The sequence below is a fragment of the Euleptes europaea genome, chromosome 10 (genome assembly GCF_029931775.1).
Source record: "Euleptes europaea isolate rEulEur1 chromosome 10, rEulEur1.hap1, whole genome shotgun sequence".
Taxonomy (NCBI): domain Eukaryota; kingdom Metazoa; phylum Chordata; class Lepidosauria; order Squamata; family Sphaerodactylidae; genus Euleptes; species Euleptes europaea.
The window spans coordinates 54,158,024-54,171,944 of NC_079321.1; the positions used below are offsets into that span (position 1 = coordinate 54,158,024).

Sequence of the window (13,921 nt, forward strand, 5' to 3'; positions counted from 1 at the left end):
GGCCTTTGCAGGAGAAATCCAGGTAGTGAATACAGGAAAGTATCAGTCTGATATGTTAACAGCTTAAATAGTACCTTTATGATTGCATCAAACTGATCATGCACTAAAACATAATTTCCACTTAACTCTTATAAACGTCTGGTAGCAAAATAAAATGATGAAAAACTGTAACTGCTGGGCATTTATCTCTGGTGCTGACTGACCTAAAAAAATTGCTCAGTGGTTTGTATGGGCCAAACACATTTTTGTTGCTCATTTATCAAATTTGAAATATCTGTATTACTATTGAGAAAGAATCCAGTTATTTTCGTTTTGTCCACTAGCTTATATACTGTGCTTACCAGTATAATCAGATTTTTAAAAATATGTTCCTGCTGCAACTTGACAGGCCGTGGGGCTTGTGATCCCAAGGTAAAGGCGGGGTTGTTGACCCTGCACACAGCTCTATGGTGGCAATTCATGATGGGGACTGACAAGCATCGGCACATATGCTATCGTTCGCATGCACCAGGGTTAATACACACTAACCATGGTTGGGGTGAATGAGCTCCCCCTGGTTTTACTCTTTGGGGTGGAATGCATAGAGAAGTGACTTTACAACTTTGTACTCTTAGGGCTTTATCACCTATACAGTAGTAAACAATGTCACCAAAGCACGAGCCAGTGACCTATTACAGTAAACAAAACACACCCAGGGTAGAAAGCTACACCAGAAATTTATTTATTTTTCCCCTGGAGTAGTTTTTATCCCTGTGGCAAGAGTAGAAAAATACCCAAAGATTCAAGAGAATTAGAAATTATTAATTTTAGTTGCTTTCCTTTAAAATGCATGGACACTTCTATTAGTTATCTAACGTCTCAGGTTCCAAACATAGTTTTTGTTGTTTCCAGCTTTAAAAAAAAGTGGGTAAAGGAACCATACTGGTGTGAGCTACTCAATATACAAAAAGAAAGGGGTCAGTCTATACAGAAGAAACATTCTGCTGCATGTTAAAATGTGTTTTCAAGCTCTGAATGTTTTAGTCCTATGAAACACAATGACTTCTGCCATCAGAAACTTTTCTGTTTTTGATGGAATTTTCTGCCCAAAGACACACCCCAACCAAATGAAACATCTGTATGTTTTTTCAGAGCTTGGTTGTAGATTAAGACAGTGCAGTATGTATTATCTTCTGGCTGTAATACCTCAAAGAACCCTGTTCTTCCTAAACACACACAATCAGAGAGAAATTCTAGTAATGGTATTCATGCAAGCAGTGGCCAGCTTTAGAAACAAAGTTGAACATTGTAAATCATAAAAATGGCAACACAGGGCTTAAAATTATACTTTGTCTACGCTTTTGTATTTAAGAATTATTGTTAAGCAAATCTTATTGATGGATTGAAGGAGGACTGCATAACAGTAATGCATGAGATTCAAAACTAGCATACTTCTGCTGCTCATATCCACTCAGTAGCTCAGGGATGTTGCTGATTAAGTGTTTCACCACCCAGTGCCAGTGAAGAGACAAAAGCATCAAGCCAGGAGAATCTATAGCCACAGTGTCAGATGTTGTCCAAAACCGATCACGCCATAGTAAACAGTCCAGAATCTAGAGGCAAGTCAGGAAGGATTATAGTTTGCCCACTTACCACATGCACAGAAATATATTTGAGGCTGTACACATAATACAGTTGTGTTAGAAGTTACATGGGAAATTTTTTTGATAGTTAACAGTTGGTAGTACTGGAGCATTATCTGGGAGGCAAACTAAATTCATCGACATCCTCATACAAACAACTTGGAACATCTATGGCTGAAGGTATCTGAATCAGGTACCAAGTGAGGTCTGAAAAAGCAGGGGGGCATTGTGAAGTGTCTTTGTTGCAGAACCTGTATGAAGAAAGATTCCATCTCATGTCAGGGGAAATTGCATGTTCGTGTGTGCATATGTCCCCTGCCCCTAGAGGACAATTCAACAAGAACTAAAAAGCAGGACTCAGAAACACAGCTGATGTTACAGACCCTGGGGACAGGAAGTACTTTCATCCATCCTAATTTTGCCAAACAGCAAGACAGAGGCTGTCCTTTATTTCCTTATTATTGAACTTGTTTTGATCTTTACCCTTTCAGTTTGTGACGGGAAAATGCAAATCTGGTATGCTACAAGATGATGGTTACCAAAGCCCTTCCAAATCCTTCATAGAGAAAACTACTCAAGGCAAGGTACCACAAGAAAAGAAAGGCATACGCTCCTGCCTTTTATGTCTCAAGAAAACAACTCTATTATTGTGCACTCAGTGCAGAAGGAGAATGCTAGTAGTCCTTTGGCCCTTTCAAGATATCAACGAAACAAGACCAGCTGCCAGGAAATAAGACAGGAATGACCTAGGGTCTTAAACTGGAAAAAAAAATAGATACAGAAAACATTGCTTTCAATTCCTCCAGCATTTTAACTTTGCATCTCCTTTGATTAGATTTAAGTTTTAACTACTGTCATTTTTCCTTCATTCTTACAACTGCATTTTTTTATGAGTGCCCTAAGATCAATATCTATTCAACTACAGGTAATTTTCTTGAATGTCAATGGAACTCAGAAAGGTTATCTTTTTGAACTGATGCTGGAGACAATGCGTGAAGGGATTCAGCAAGCCACACTCTCTTATTTGCTAAGAGCATGCATTGATGTCCGAGCTGGATGTTTCTGCATGCTAGCTAGAGTGAATATACCTTCCATTCTGCAAGATCATCCACCAACAGCAGATAGGTGTAATGTTTGATTCTTAAACTTTCAGTTCCAAACAAACATAATGATTCAATTAAGAGATCAAAGCATTTTAAAAAGCTAGTTTTTTGGGGGGGGGAAGGACAAGAGCATAAACTCATGGAGAAAGGAAATGGATAATTCTCAAATAACAAAAAAAATTGTTGCAAAAAGGACTTGCACTTACTTGGTGTAATTTTTCATCTGACACAGCCCCTTGAGAAAATTTTACCCAGTTCAATACGTAGGCATCCCAGTGTTCAAAAAGTGCAGCAAGATTAGCCACCACAGGATGCGGAAGTGAGTTGTAGTTGCCTGAGTCTTAATTTCAACATTAAAATTTAAAAAGTCAGCATTAATACACCTGGTACATGTTAAATCAGTAACTATCAACACACGATTCCATTTGTGATTAAGTATTTTAGTTAAAAGTGGTAATCCCTGAGAAGCTTCCCATCTGGCCTCCTTACAGAAAAGCTGTGAATAGTTCGTAAACGTACTGATAGTACATTGCACCGTTCAATTCTTTTAAATTTCTTTACTCTTCCTTCTTGCTCAAACAGCTCAGTGTATGAGAACCGCTGTATTTAATGCTATATTTTTGAGAACTGTGTAATGCACTGTTGATTTTCACCTTTTAATCACTCTGAGTGTACCTGGAGAATGTCTCGTAGACACTGAAGTCTGACATTCCAAACTTAGAATAAATGTAAACCCACCCCACCTACAGGAAACCTAATGTGCACCAGCAATCGGGAAGAACCATTTATCAAATATATTAATATGACCTCTCTCCCAAGTGTAAAATGGCTTACAATGCTTCAAAATACAGAAACCAAACCACCAAACACACACACTCAAACCAGCCAGTTACAGAAATACAAAATCATTTGAAAAGGTGGGCAATCAAAATGCTTCCAAAAATAGGTGAGTTTTGCTCCCTCTCCAAAAGGACAAGAAACAGTAGGTCTGGAGTGCTTCAAAAAAATAATTCTCTAGCCTTTGAACAATTGCAGAAAACACCCTGGTCCTTGTCAGAGACTGCCTTATCTCATCTGGTATAAGAACAGAGAGCAGGCTGAATACTGAAAACCACATCGGGGCCTACATGGCAAGTATAGTCTCCAACTGCAAAGAAGAAATTCTCAGCACCTTTACATAGATAACATTGCCCCTCCTGCTATCTTTTTATGCAATAACTCTTCATGGTAAAAAAAAAACAAAAAAAACCAATATTCTGAATTAGTGTCCCATTCATTAAAAAGCAGAAATACAACAGATACCTTTGTGAAACTCTAGAGATTCCCTTAAGGCACTATTTCTTGTTTTTTGGGTGTTAATCAAGCTTCTTTCAACATAGTCCCTTTTTTCTCGGTCAAGAAACAATATGGCCCTGTGAACACAACGTAACACTGGAGGTCATAAGTAAATTACTGCCGCCCATAAAAGGCATCCCACGTAACAATTTATGTAGTACCATTAAAGAAGTAGAGATGCCACAGAATCCTGGAGTTAAATGGATCTTGCCTGGAAAATGTATCAGCATTAGATGAGCAAAACAAGAGACTGGCAGAGAGGAAGATGAGAGGCTGAGAGTGGTGGGAACAATTAGAAAATGGAGTCTGGTAGCATCAGCGAAGGAGTTACGATGGCTCATGGATTGTTCAAGAAACAATCTGATATAGAAGTAAGTTTGAGAAGATGCTGAAGGAGCAGAGGGAACCAGTAAGACACAAGCCAGTATCAGAGGAGCATGCCTATTATATTAGGTGCTGTGGAACACAGGCAGGACAATGTGGCTGCAGTCATCTTGTTTGTGGGCTTCCTAGAGGCACCTGGTTGGCTACTGTATGAACAGACTGCTGGACCTGAGGGGCCTTGGTCTGATCCCGCATGGCTTTTCTTATGTTCTGATGTTTTATAAGCCCATCGTTAGCATAAAAAGGACAGTAATGGGAAAGATCGAGACCAGACGTGTCAATCGTATGGCCCGGGGAGGTTGGTTTGTGGGGCTGTGACAGGTAGTGAAAGGGAGGTGATGGGGTTACGATGGCCCCTGGGCTGTGTGGAAGGTTTGTGACTAGGCAAAGAGGGTGTGTGAGATGGTTGGGAATAGGGTTGGTTTGAGGCAGAGACTCAATAATTATTACTGATTTTTTATTCCACCCTTCTTTCAGAGGCATTTTATGTCATTCTCTCTTCCTTGTTTTACTGTCACAACAACCCTGCGAGGGAGGGTAGGCTGCACAAGAGTGTGGTTGGCCCAAGATCACCCAGAGAATAGCTATCTTTGGAAAGGATGAGATGGGTACACACATATTCATGTATGTACACACAACTAATATTAATTGGCTTTGCCTGTGTCTTCTATAAAGTTTGTATCTCCTGGGACTACATTTTATGGTACACACAGCCTGACCACGTGACATTTACGTCATATCCGGCCCTCCTAACAAATGAGTTCAACACCTCTGATCTAGACCATCTACTGAAGCCCATGTCATGTTTTGTTCTACTTGGTTTTCTCTGTAGGTTTGTGTAGACAGTCACCTTATGAAGTCTGAACTTTGCAAGAGTTTCTAAAAGGCTTTGCAAGAGTTTCTCCAGTCTGTGATTAGGGCACAGTTATTGGACAAGTCAGGCTGTGACTTTTCTAGTCAAAACACTCTAAAATGTGACAACTTACCGATTTGAACGTGACTTCAGAAGAGTAAGCAGCTCATCTGAGTGTTCTGCATCAAAATTAACTGTATTTCTTATATGGAAGCCCTGCATGTTCCACCTTGGGTCCATGGGAATCACATGCTCATCTGACGAGACAGGAGAACAGGAAGACTCTCACATGTCTTTATTACAAATTATTCCTCGCTCTCTAAGCAACAGTCAGGAACATCTCGCCCCTCGATGAGACACAGGCATGCATTTCACACATTTTCAGCTTCTTTTTAAACTAGGAGAACATATCTGAGACAACATAGAAATTACGTTTTGTTATGCCCTGCAATTTTCAAAGTTACCTAGTGTAAACTACACTGTCATAAACTATGCTTTCTTGAGGATGTCCCAGTAAACTTCTGAAGTGCTCTTCGATGAAGAGCATACGCAGGAAATGTAGACAGATAGCATCGTACCTGTTGTATGTGGCTGTAGTGGACTGCAGTACAAATTATTCAGAGATGCAGCACCAGCTTCCAACTGAGTATGTACTAAATCTGTAGGGAAAGAAGTGTAACTATGAAATACGTTATTTTGTAAACATGTCCTGGAATTCACTTTGTGAATTGTTCCATGGAAATTTACTTACAAGATTTCAGTTTAAAATCATAATGTGTTCTTCCTCCACCACAAAAAACACACACATTATGATCACCCTTGTGTAAGTAGAAGCCAAGGGTTAGTACTTACCAGGCACCTGTGGGAAATTCTTTTTTAACTGATTGAGCCATCCAACTCTCAGTGACCAGTCCTGATTGGTTGCCTTTTGTATGAACAATTTAACAGCTGCTGAAAAGACTTCCATGTCATCTATCCAACACTCATCTATCTCAACGCCACTGAATTTCAGACAATCTGGATTAGGAGACTGCAGAATTTTCTTAAAATCTTGTATAGTAAGAGGCAGTGTCCTGAAACAAGTGATCAGTTAACAATGGTATCAGCTCTGCACAAAACCTCTAGCATTCTGTTAAAGGTTCACTTAATGCTAGTCAACATTAGACATGGAGGCAAATTCATGCCAATGCTATGACAAATCCTAGGCAAATGTACTATGTTCATTAATACTAAGGGGAAATAGTACATTATAGTTTGCAATGATCAATGGAATTGTGTTTATACTTTTCATATGTATTTTTCCTTGTACACATTGTCCGTGCATGTGTGTGTGTATATATATATATTCATTCTTACTTATTACTATTTTGTGTATCTGTTGAAGGACAATTGTTCTGTTAGGATGATATATCTTTCTGTGATAGATTTTATCTGTTCCTCAACCTTTTCTGGTATACTATTAGGAGAGTTGGTTGTAGGTATACCTTTCTCGGGAGTGTATTGCAGCTAACTCTTAAAACCATGCAAGTATTCATACATCATGCCGAATGAGGGTGATGTGTTATGTCTGCATGACCACTGAAATAGCTCCTTGGGTTTATAAATGTTCTTCCTCACTATTTAGAATCATGGCAAGTAAAAAGCTGTATTATTTTTATCAGAACGATTTCAGCCTGCTCTTTGCCTGTCATTGTACATTGTTGTTTGATCGTATACTTAGAAAATATGAAAAATTATGTATTTTAATATCTGTCCTCAAGAATCATTCTCGTTCAAATAAAATACATGGTGGTCCTCATCAAAATCAAAGTTGAAATCAGCTGAAGTTACTGGTAGCAGTTGGCCCAAAGGTAAGTTCAAAACTAGGTGATACTACCCAAATGACAGAGGAAGGCAGCATGGTATAGCCCGATCTCAGAAGCTAAGCAGGGTCAGCCCTGGTTAGTATTTGGATGGGAGACCACCAAGGAATACCAGGGTTGCTGTGCAGAGGAAAGCACTGGCAAACCACCTCTGTTAGTCTCTTGCCATGAAAGCCCCCCAAAAATGGGTCGCCATAAGTCGGCTGCGACTTGACGGCACTTTACACACACACACAAACCCAAAAGACAGAAAACAGCATGCCACCTTCTGAGTTCTCCAGAACTTTTCATTGGGCTGAATGTAACGCCCCCCCACAAAAAAAGTAAAAGGGGGAGGAGAAGTTCCAGACCATGATGCTGAGGCCCTCTTGTCTGAATCCTGCATAGAAGGCATTGCAGACTTAACAGGTGCTGCGTGGCTTTGGTATTAGTCTGCACCATTGGCCATCTGAGAAGCCTCTAACAACAAATTTTAAAAAACGAAACAGTGAGCTTAATAACAGGGACAGCAACATCTTTTACCCACCTGGTGTTTTTAAGATTCAGTCTATTTAGGCAGTGTGCCAAGATCTGGGCATCATTCTGAACCACAGAAAGGAAAGACTCCTCAGCTGCAAAGAAAGCGTTGGCGGCTGAATCTGGCCACAAGCCCAAGGCAAGCAGGGAATCGCCCTGAGCATCATCTGAAGCCAAAGCTGAAACGTGCTTCATTACCAAGTCCAGCACAAGCTAAAAATAAAAAGACAGAACAATGACTACATATAATTTAAGTGCCTCTGTTAAAGGTGATGTTGGACATCATTCTTATTGCTGTAGTTTTCCTTTAATAAAAATAGATTTGACCACTAGTGTACGCTTTCAACAATGATTTTCTTTGACACATCAGTTTATCAACACTATATTTATGTGTATATATCTATAGCTTGCTTTTCTCCCCAGTGGGGAACCCAAAGCAGCATACAACATCATGCTTCCCTCACAACAACCCTGCAAGGTAGGTTAGACTCAGAGAGAGTGATTCAGTGACTCACACCTAAAGAGCCTTCCATGGCAGAGTGGAGATTCAAACCTAGATCTCACAGATCTTATTTTGTCTCTCTAGCCACTATACTGTTTACGGCTGGTTCACATCCAGATGTAAAACACTTGATGGGTCACTACTGAAGAGTACTGCGCTTATGGTTATGCTGATTAAAGCAGATCAGCTATCACACTGTCCTAATATGGCTAAATCAGAAATAATATATGTCAATGTGAATAGGGATGAAAAAAAAAGAGATTAATAAAATTACAAATATAGGATTGGGAGCCAAAAAGTTTAAATACTTAGGTATAATATTACAAAAGAATATTAATAGAATATCAGAGGTAAATTATAACAAGGTATGGAGAAAGATAGAGAAGGAAATGAAAAGATGGAGAAAAAAAACTTTAGGAATTTCCTCTAGAATTAGAAGTACTAAAATGTTCTGGGTGCCTAAATTAATGTATTTATTTCAGACACCATTAGGAATCAGTACAAAAAAACAGAACACTGGAATAGAATGATAAGAGGGTGGATATTCGATAGCAAAAAATGTAGAACTCAAAAAAGGTTGGTATATAGCCTTAGATCAGAATTGGGTTGGGGTACCCCGGATCTGAATAGCTACTACGCCGCATTTCAATTAAAGTCATTATTAGAGATAGGAGAAGAAAGTGACCAGAAATGGGTTAGACTTGAAAATAAGATTAACAGTGACATAGGAAGATTTGGCATTTTCTCAAAAGTCTTAAGTAAAGATTTAAAATTAACTATAGGTCCCAGACGTACAGCACTAGAGGTATGGAATAAATGGCAACCTTTATGGCTAGGAAGGACTTCAAGATGGGCTCCGCTAGAGACTATGCATACTGAAATGAGAGAAAGTAAATGGTGGGAAATCCTAAGGTCAAAAGGATATTATAGACTGGGAGATATGTACAGAGGAGGAACCCTAAAACCTTTACAGGAGATAGTAGAAGAGATAGGCAAGCAACATTGGCTAAAAACAACACGCCTTTATAGAAGGGTTAAAATGATTAATGGAAAAGGGGAAATATGGTCAGAGGAACCAATGGAAGAAATATATAAAGAAATGCAAAAATCAAAAGAAGGATTGGCAGGAAAAATCTACAGGAAAATTATTTCAAATAAAGATAATAACATATTTACAAAAAACTTGGAGTAAGGAAGGTCAGATATCAGAAAACACAGCAGGTAAAATTATGAAAGGACTAGAGGAAATAAAAGTGATTAAATTCAATGAATTGGAACATAATTTTTTTACAAAATGGTATAAAACACCAGCGCAATTAGCGAATATGTTTCCAGGACATATTCGCAATTAGCGAATATGTTTCCATGTGTTGGCACTGTAGATAATCTAAGGGTTGGTTCTCCCACATGTGGTGGGAATGCCCAGAGGTTAGGGTCTTTTGGACACAAATACTAGAAATTATAAGGAGAAAATGTAAAGTATCTTTAACCACAGATTTTAACCTAATGTTAATGAGCACAACAGGGAACTCGGGGGTAAACAAGAGGGATCAGGCCATACTCAAGGCTATGTTATTAGCAAGCAAAGCAGTAATAGCTCTGGGTTGGAAGGATAAAAGTAAATGGACTATAGAAATCTGGCACAACTATTTGTTTGAATTTATATAGTCGGATATCGTCGAGATGATGCGCCAGAAGACTTCATGGGAAGACAAGAGCAGGGAAATTACGAGTAGATGGAAGACCTATTTAGAGTGGATATCAATGGAAGGAAGAAAAGACATTCGGTGGAAGATCCAGACTTTGTGCCCGTGGCTGGGGTTAAGAGACTAAAAAATATAAGGAGAAGGAGTGGGGTTAGGGAGGGGGATGGGAGGGATGGAAGGGAATGAGAAAAGTACGTTATACAAACAATGTATGTAGAATAAGAAATATATATTTGAAATTTGTATAAAAAGAAACAATTAAAAAAAGCTATCACACTGTCCTATCTGTGATACTTTTTTCACACTCTCAAGATATCATTTGATGTCCCAGTTAATGAATAATGAGCATGCATGTGTGGACCAGGACTCGACCACCATGGAACGTAAAACTAGGTTAGCTTTACAGATGAAAAATGTGTTTCCAGCCTCTGGCAAATGTGAACCTATGTGTCACAAGGCACATTTAGTAGTACATTTACAAGCTAACTGCTAGAAATAATTGCTACTCAGACATCTGCATGACAGCAAGTCTCCCGCAGATCCAATCTGAAACTACACCAGCATCAGAGGAAACACTTCAGAATCTTGGAAGCATCCCATAATTTGACTAAACCCAGAAGGGACCAAGGGGAGGGCATAGGATATTTGCCTCCTCTCTGCAGAGTCCACCATGTCTTTAATGTATACTGGCTTACCTTTCGGTTGTCTTGTGACTGTTGTGGGCAGACATAGACCTCCCAACATGCTCTAGAGAAGCTCTTGGCTAAGCTAATTCCTCGGTGCAACTGCTGCACAGTCAGTGTTGCAGCATGAATTAAAGACGACAGTGAGCATGTAGAACCTGGGGGGGGGGAATATTGCAGAATGCCTATGAATATTTCAGTCTGTGCAGAGCTTTTTTTTCACACATAAAAGGGAATAAGGGCCACTTTTCTAAGGGACCCTGAATTAGAAGATATGGCACTATACATTAAAAAAATGATCATCAAATGAAATTGGTAATCAAATACCATCCATAAGACGATTAAAGTTTATTTTTTGAACTCATTAGATATTATTTTGCTCACTAATGATCATGAAAGCCCTTCAATACTTTTACCTGAGGAAAAAAAGTGATGGTTCTCTCATTCATTCAGTTTCTTGCTGTGGAAGAGAAATAACTGCAAAGGACACTAGAACTTGGGGGCAACCAATTAAGTTGATGGGCACTAGATTAAGGACAGACAAAAGGAAACACTTCTTTACTCAACAAGTGATTAAAATGTGGAACTCACTGCCAGAGGATGTAGTGATGGCATAGACAGTTTTAAAAAAGGATTAGACAGATTCATGGAGGATAGGTCTATCAGTGACGATTAGTGATGGTGACTAAAGGGAACCTCCACGTTCAGAGGCAGTTAACCTCTGAGTACCAGTGCCAAGAGACAACATCAAGGGAAAGCCTCTATGCCCTGTTGTTGGCCCCCCCAGAGAAACTTGCTGACCACTGTGTGAGACAGGATGCTGGACAAGATGAACTACTAGTCGGATCCAGCAAGGCTCTTCTTATGTTCCTAACTGCTTTGCTGGGACAGACTCACGTCCACCTAACCCAGCACTTTGCTTCCAAAAGTAGCCAGTCAGATAACCCTGGGAGAACAGCATGAGAAACAACAGGCATGATCATTTTTGTCCTTAGTGCCGAGATTGGTTAAAACACTTAGGCTGTTTAGCCTAGAAAAAAAGGTGGGTAAAGGGAGACATGATAGAGATTTATAAAATCATGCATGGAGTGAACAGAGTGGACAGGGAGAAACTTTTCTCTCTCTTCCATCATACCAGAACCTGGGGTAATCCACTGAAGTGGAACGACAGGAGATACAGGACAGACAAAAGGGAATATTTCTTCACACATATAGTTAATTTGAGAAACTTGCTGCCACAGGAAGTGGTCATGTCTGCCAACTAGGAAGTCTTTAAAAGGGGAGTGGACAAATTCATGGAGGACTGGCCTATCAGTGGCTACTAATCGCAATGGATATCTACTCCCTTCAGTACCAGAGGCAGTATGCCTCTTTAAACCAGTCGCTGGGGAGCACAGACAGGATGCTGCCGCCTTCTTGTTTGTGGACTCCCTAGAGGTGGCTGGTTGGCCACTGCGTGAATAAATGCTGGACTAGATAGGCCTTCGGTCTGATCCAGCATGGTTCTTCTGAAGCTCTTACATTTCTTTTTGCACACACAATATAGATGCTATAACAGAAAACTGGCCTATGGATAGGAGTATACTCAAGACATTTCATATTAATAAATTGTGGTCTGTTGTCAAGCAATCTGCTGAGTTTGCAGCCACATCAACCCAAATTATCCACGTTGCCTTTCCCTCCCTCCCTCAGACCTAATCACTACGTTTTATTTAACTACAACAGGACACTGAATAGGGAAACACATCAGCCAAATTCTATACTCGCCTTACCTGCTATGTTTTCCTTTGTTTCTGTGTGCACAGCCACAAGTGCGTCACATGTGCTATTTCCCAGCAATCCGATTGCGTGTAACAGCAGCTTGATATCATGGAAATCCAATGAATTCTCATCATTGTCCCCAGGAACATATATCTCAATCCCACGATTCCGCATGGCTCTGGATATTTCCCCATGCAAAGGATCCATTGTCAGGAACAGCCTATTATACGTAGACACAAGAAAACAAGGTTGCACTTACCTATAACTGTTGTTCATCAAGTGGTCTTCGGTGCAGGCACACATGGGAACTGTGCATGCGCAGGTTGTCCAGCGCATGCGCAGTTCCCATGTGTGCCTGCACAGAAGACCACTTGATGAACAACAGTGCACTGAGTGTTTAGTATATCATTAGCATAGCTTCTCTTCCTACAGCGTGGGTGTATTCTTGTAAATAGGCATCTGTTTGTTATGTTTAGTGACCACAGATGATAACCATCTCAGCAGAACATTTCAAGCTGGCTCAGTTTATGCTTTTATCTCATGGGTTGGGTTGGTTTTGTTTTTGTAAATGTTTGCTTGAGCCTTTGCGGATATAAACTACCACCAGATGCAGCCTGGCCCTGTAGCGCGTCAGAAGTGCGATGGAAGACATTACTGTATCATCTTTGCCAAGTAAACATGGCAGCTTCTATGGGTACTGCTTCAGCAGTCGGCCCCTCTCTGCCATATGGTTGCACAAGTGCATGTTTTGGGCATACTATTAACAAGAGCAACACACCGCTGTATTGCCTCAGCAGAATGTGAGGGGAAACCAAAGGGGTTGAGCTAAACACTATCTAATATAACAAATACATCTATTTTTATTATATTTTGTGCACAGTTGTATTTAAAAACTCAGGGCCTAAAACATAGGCTTCCTAAAAAGCACAAACATAGGTACAAATATTACCAACACAAAGCAGTTGATGTTAGTAGAAAAAATGACCAAAATCAGACCAGACATGTTTTGGCCTTTTAGAGGCCTTCCTCAGTGGTCATACATACACAATTTTACAATACACATCCTGACATATACACAAGTGTTGTGCAAAGTAAAAAGATATATAAAAGCCTTTTATTCTATGTGGCCTTATGTTAAAACGGTTAGTCCATGTGTCTTAAAACATGGCTCACACCTTGTATATGGTATCCAGCATTTCAGGATGTGTATAACATTGTTGATGTTATACACAACCTGAAGTGCTGGCACTAATTACAACATGCTACTGTGTTTCTCAAACTTGCTTTCAAAGGCAGCAACAGTAACGTGTTAAGAAAAAATGAATTTATTCACTTCATAACCCACAATGCATAACCTAGCGTAGCGTCCCCCAATGTCACCGAGCCTGTCAGCACGTCTGGAATTTTCAGATCAAGGAAGGGGCACCATCACAAAGTGGCTGACACAGAGGTTGGGGCCAATCACAAGATTGGCCTCAGTACTCCATGGAAGCAATCACAAAATTTTGGGAGGTTACAAGACCAGCATTCTCCTATGATGGAGGTTTCTGAAGGGTTGCTTCCCTGGCGACCCAAAGATGATCTTGCTCCAGCG

The 13,921-nt window shown here is 40.0% G+C and overlaps 1 protein-coding gene across 1 annotated transcript in view; it reads right to left on the reverse strand.

Annotated features, from left to right (window-relative positions):
- MDN1 (midasin AAA ATPase 1) overlaps positions 1-13,921 on the reverse strand; it is a 125,860-nt gene that overhangs the window by 53,424 nt on the left and 58,515 nt on the right. The window contains exons 46-54 of the mRNA XM_056856148.1: positions 12,339-12,547; positions 10,579-10,724; positions 7,686-7,888; positions 6,150-6,370; positions 5,876-5,956; positions 5,431-5,554; positions 4,028-4,137; positions 2,932-3,065; positions 1,432-1,592 (exon numbers count right to left, since the gene is read on the reverse strand). Of these exons, the coding sequence (XP_056712126.1) occupies positions 1,432-1,592; positions 2,932-3,065; positions 4,028-4,137; positions 5,431-5,554; positions 5,876-5,956; positions 6,150-6,370; positions 7,686-7,888; positions 10,579-10,724; positions 12,339-12,547 (1,389 nt within the window). The remainder of the gene's footprint in view (positions 1-1,431; positions 1,593-2,931; positions 3,066-4,027; positions 4,138-5,430; positions 5,555-5,875; positions 5,957-6,149; positions 6,371-7,685; positions 7,889-10,578; positions 10,725-12,338; positions 12,548-13,921) is intronic.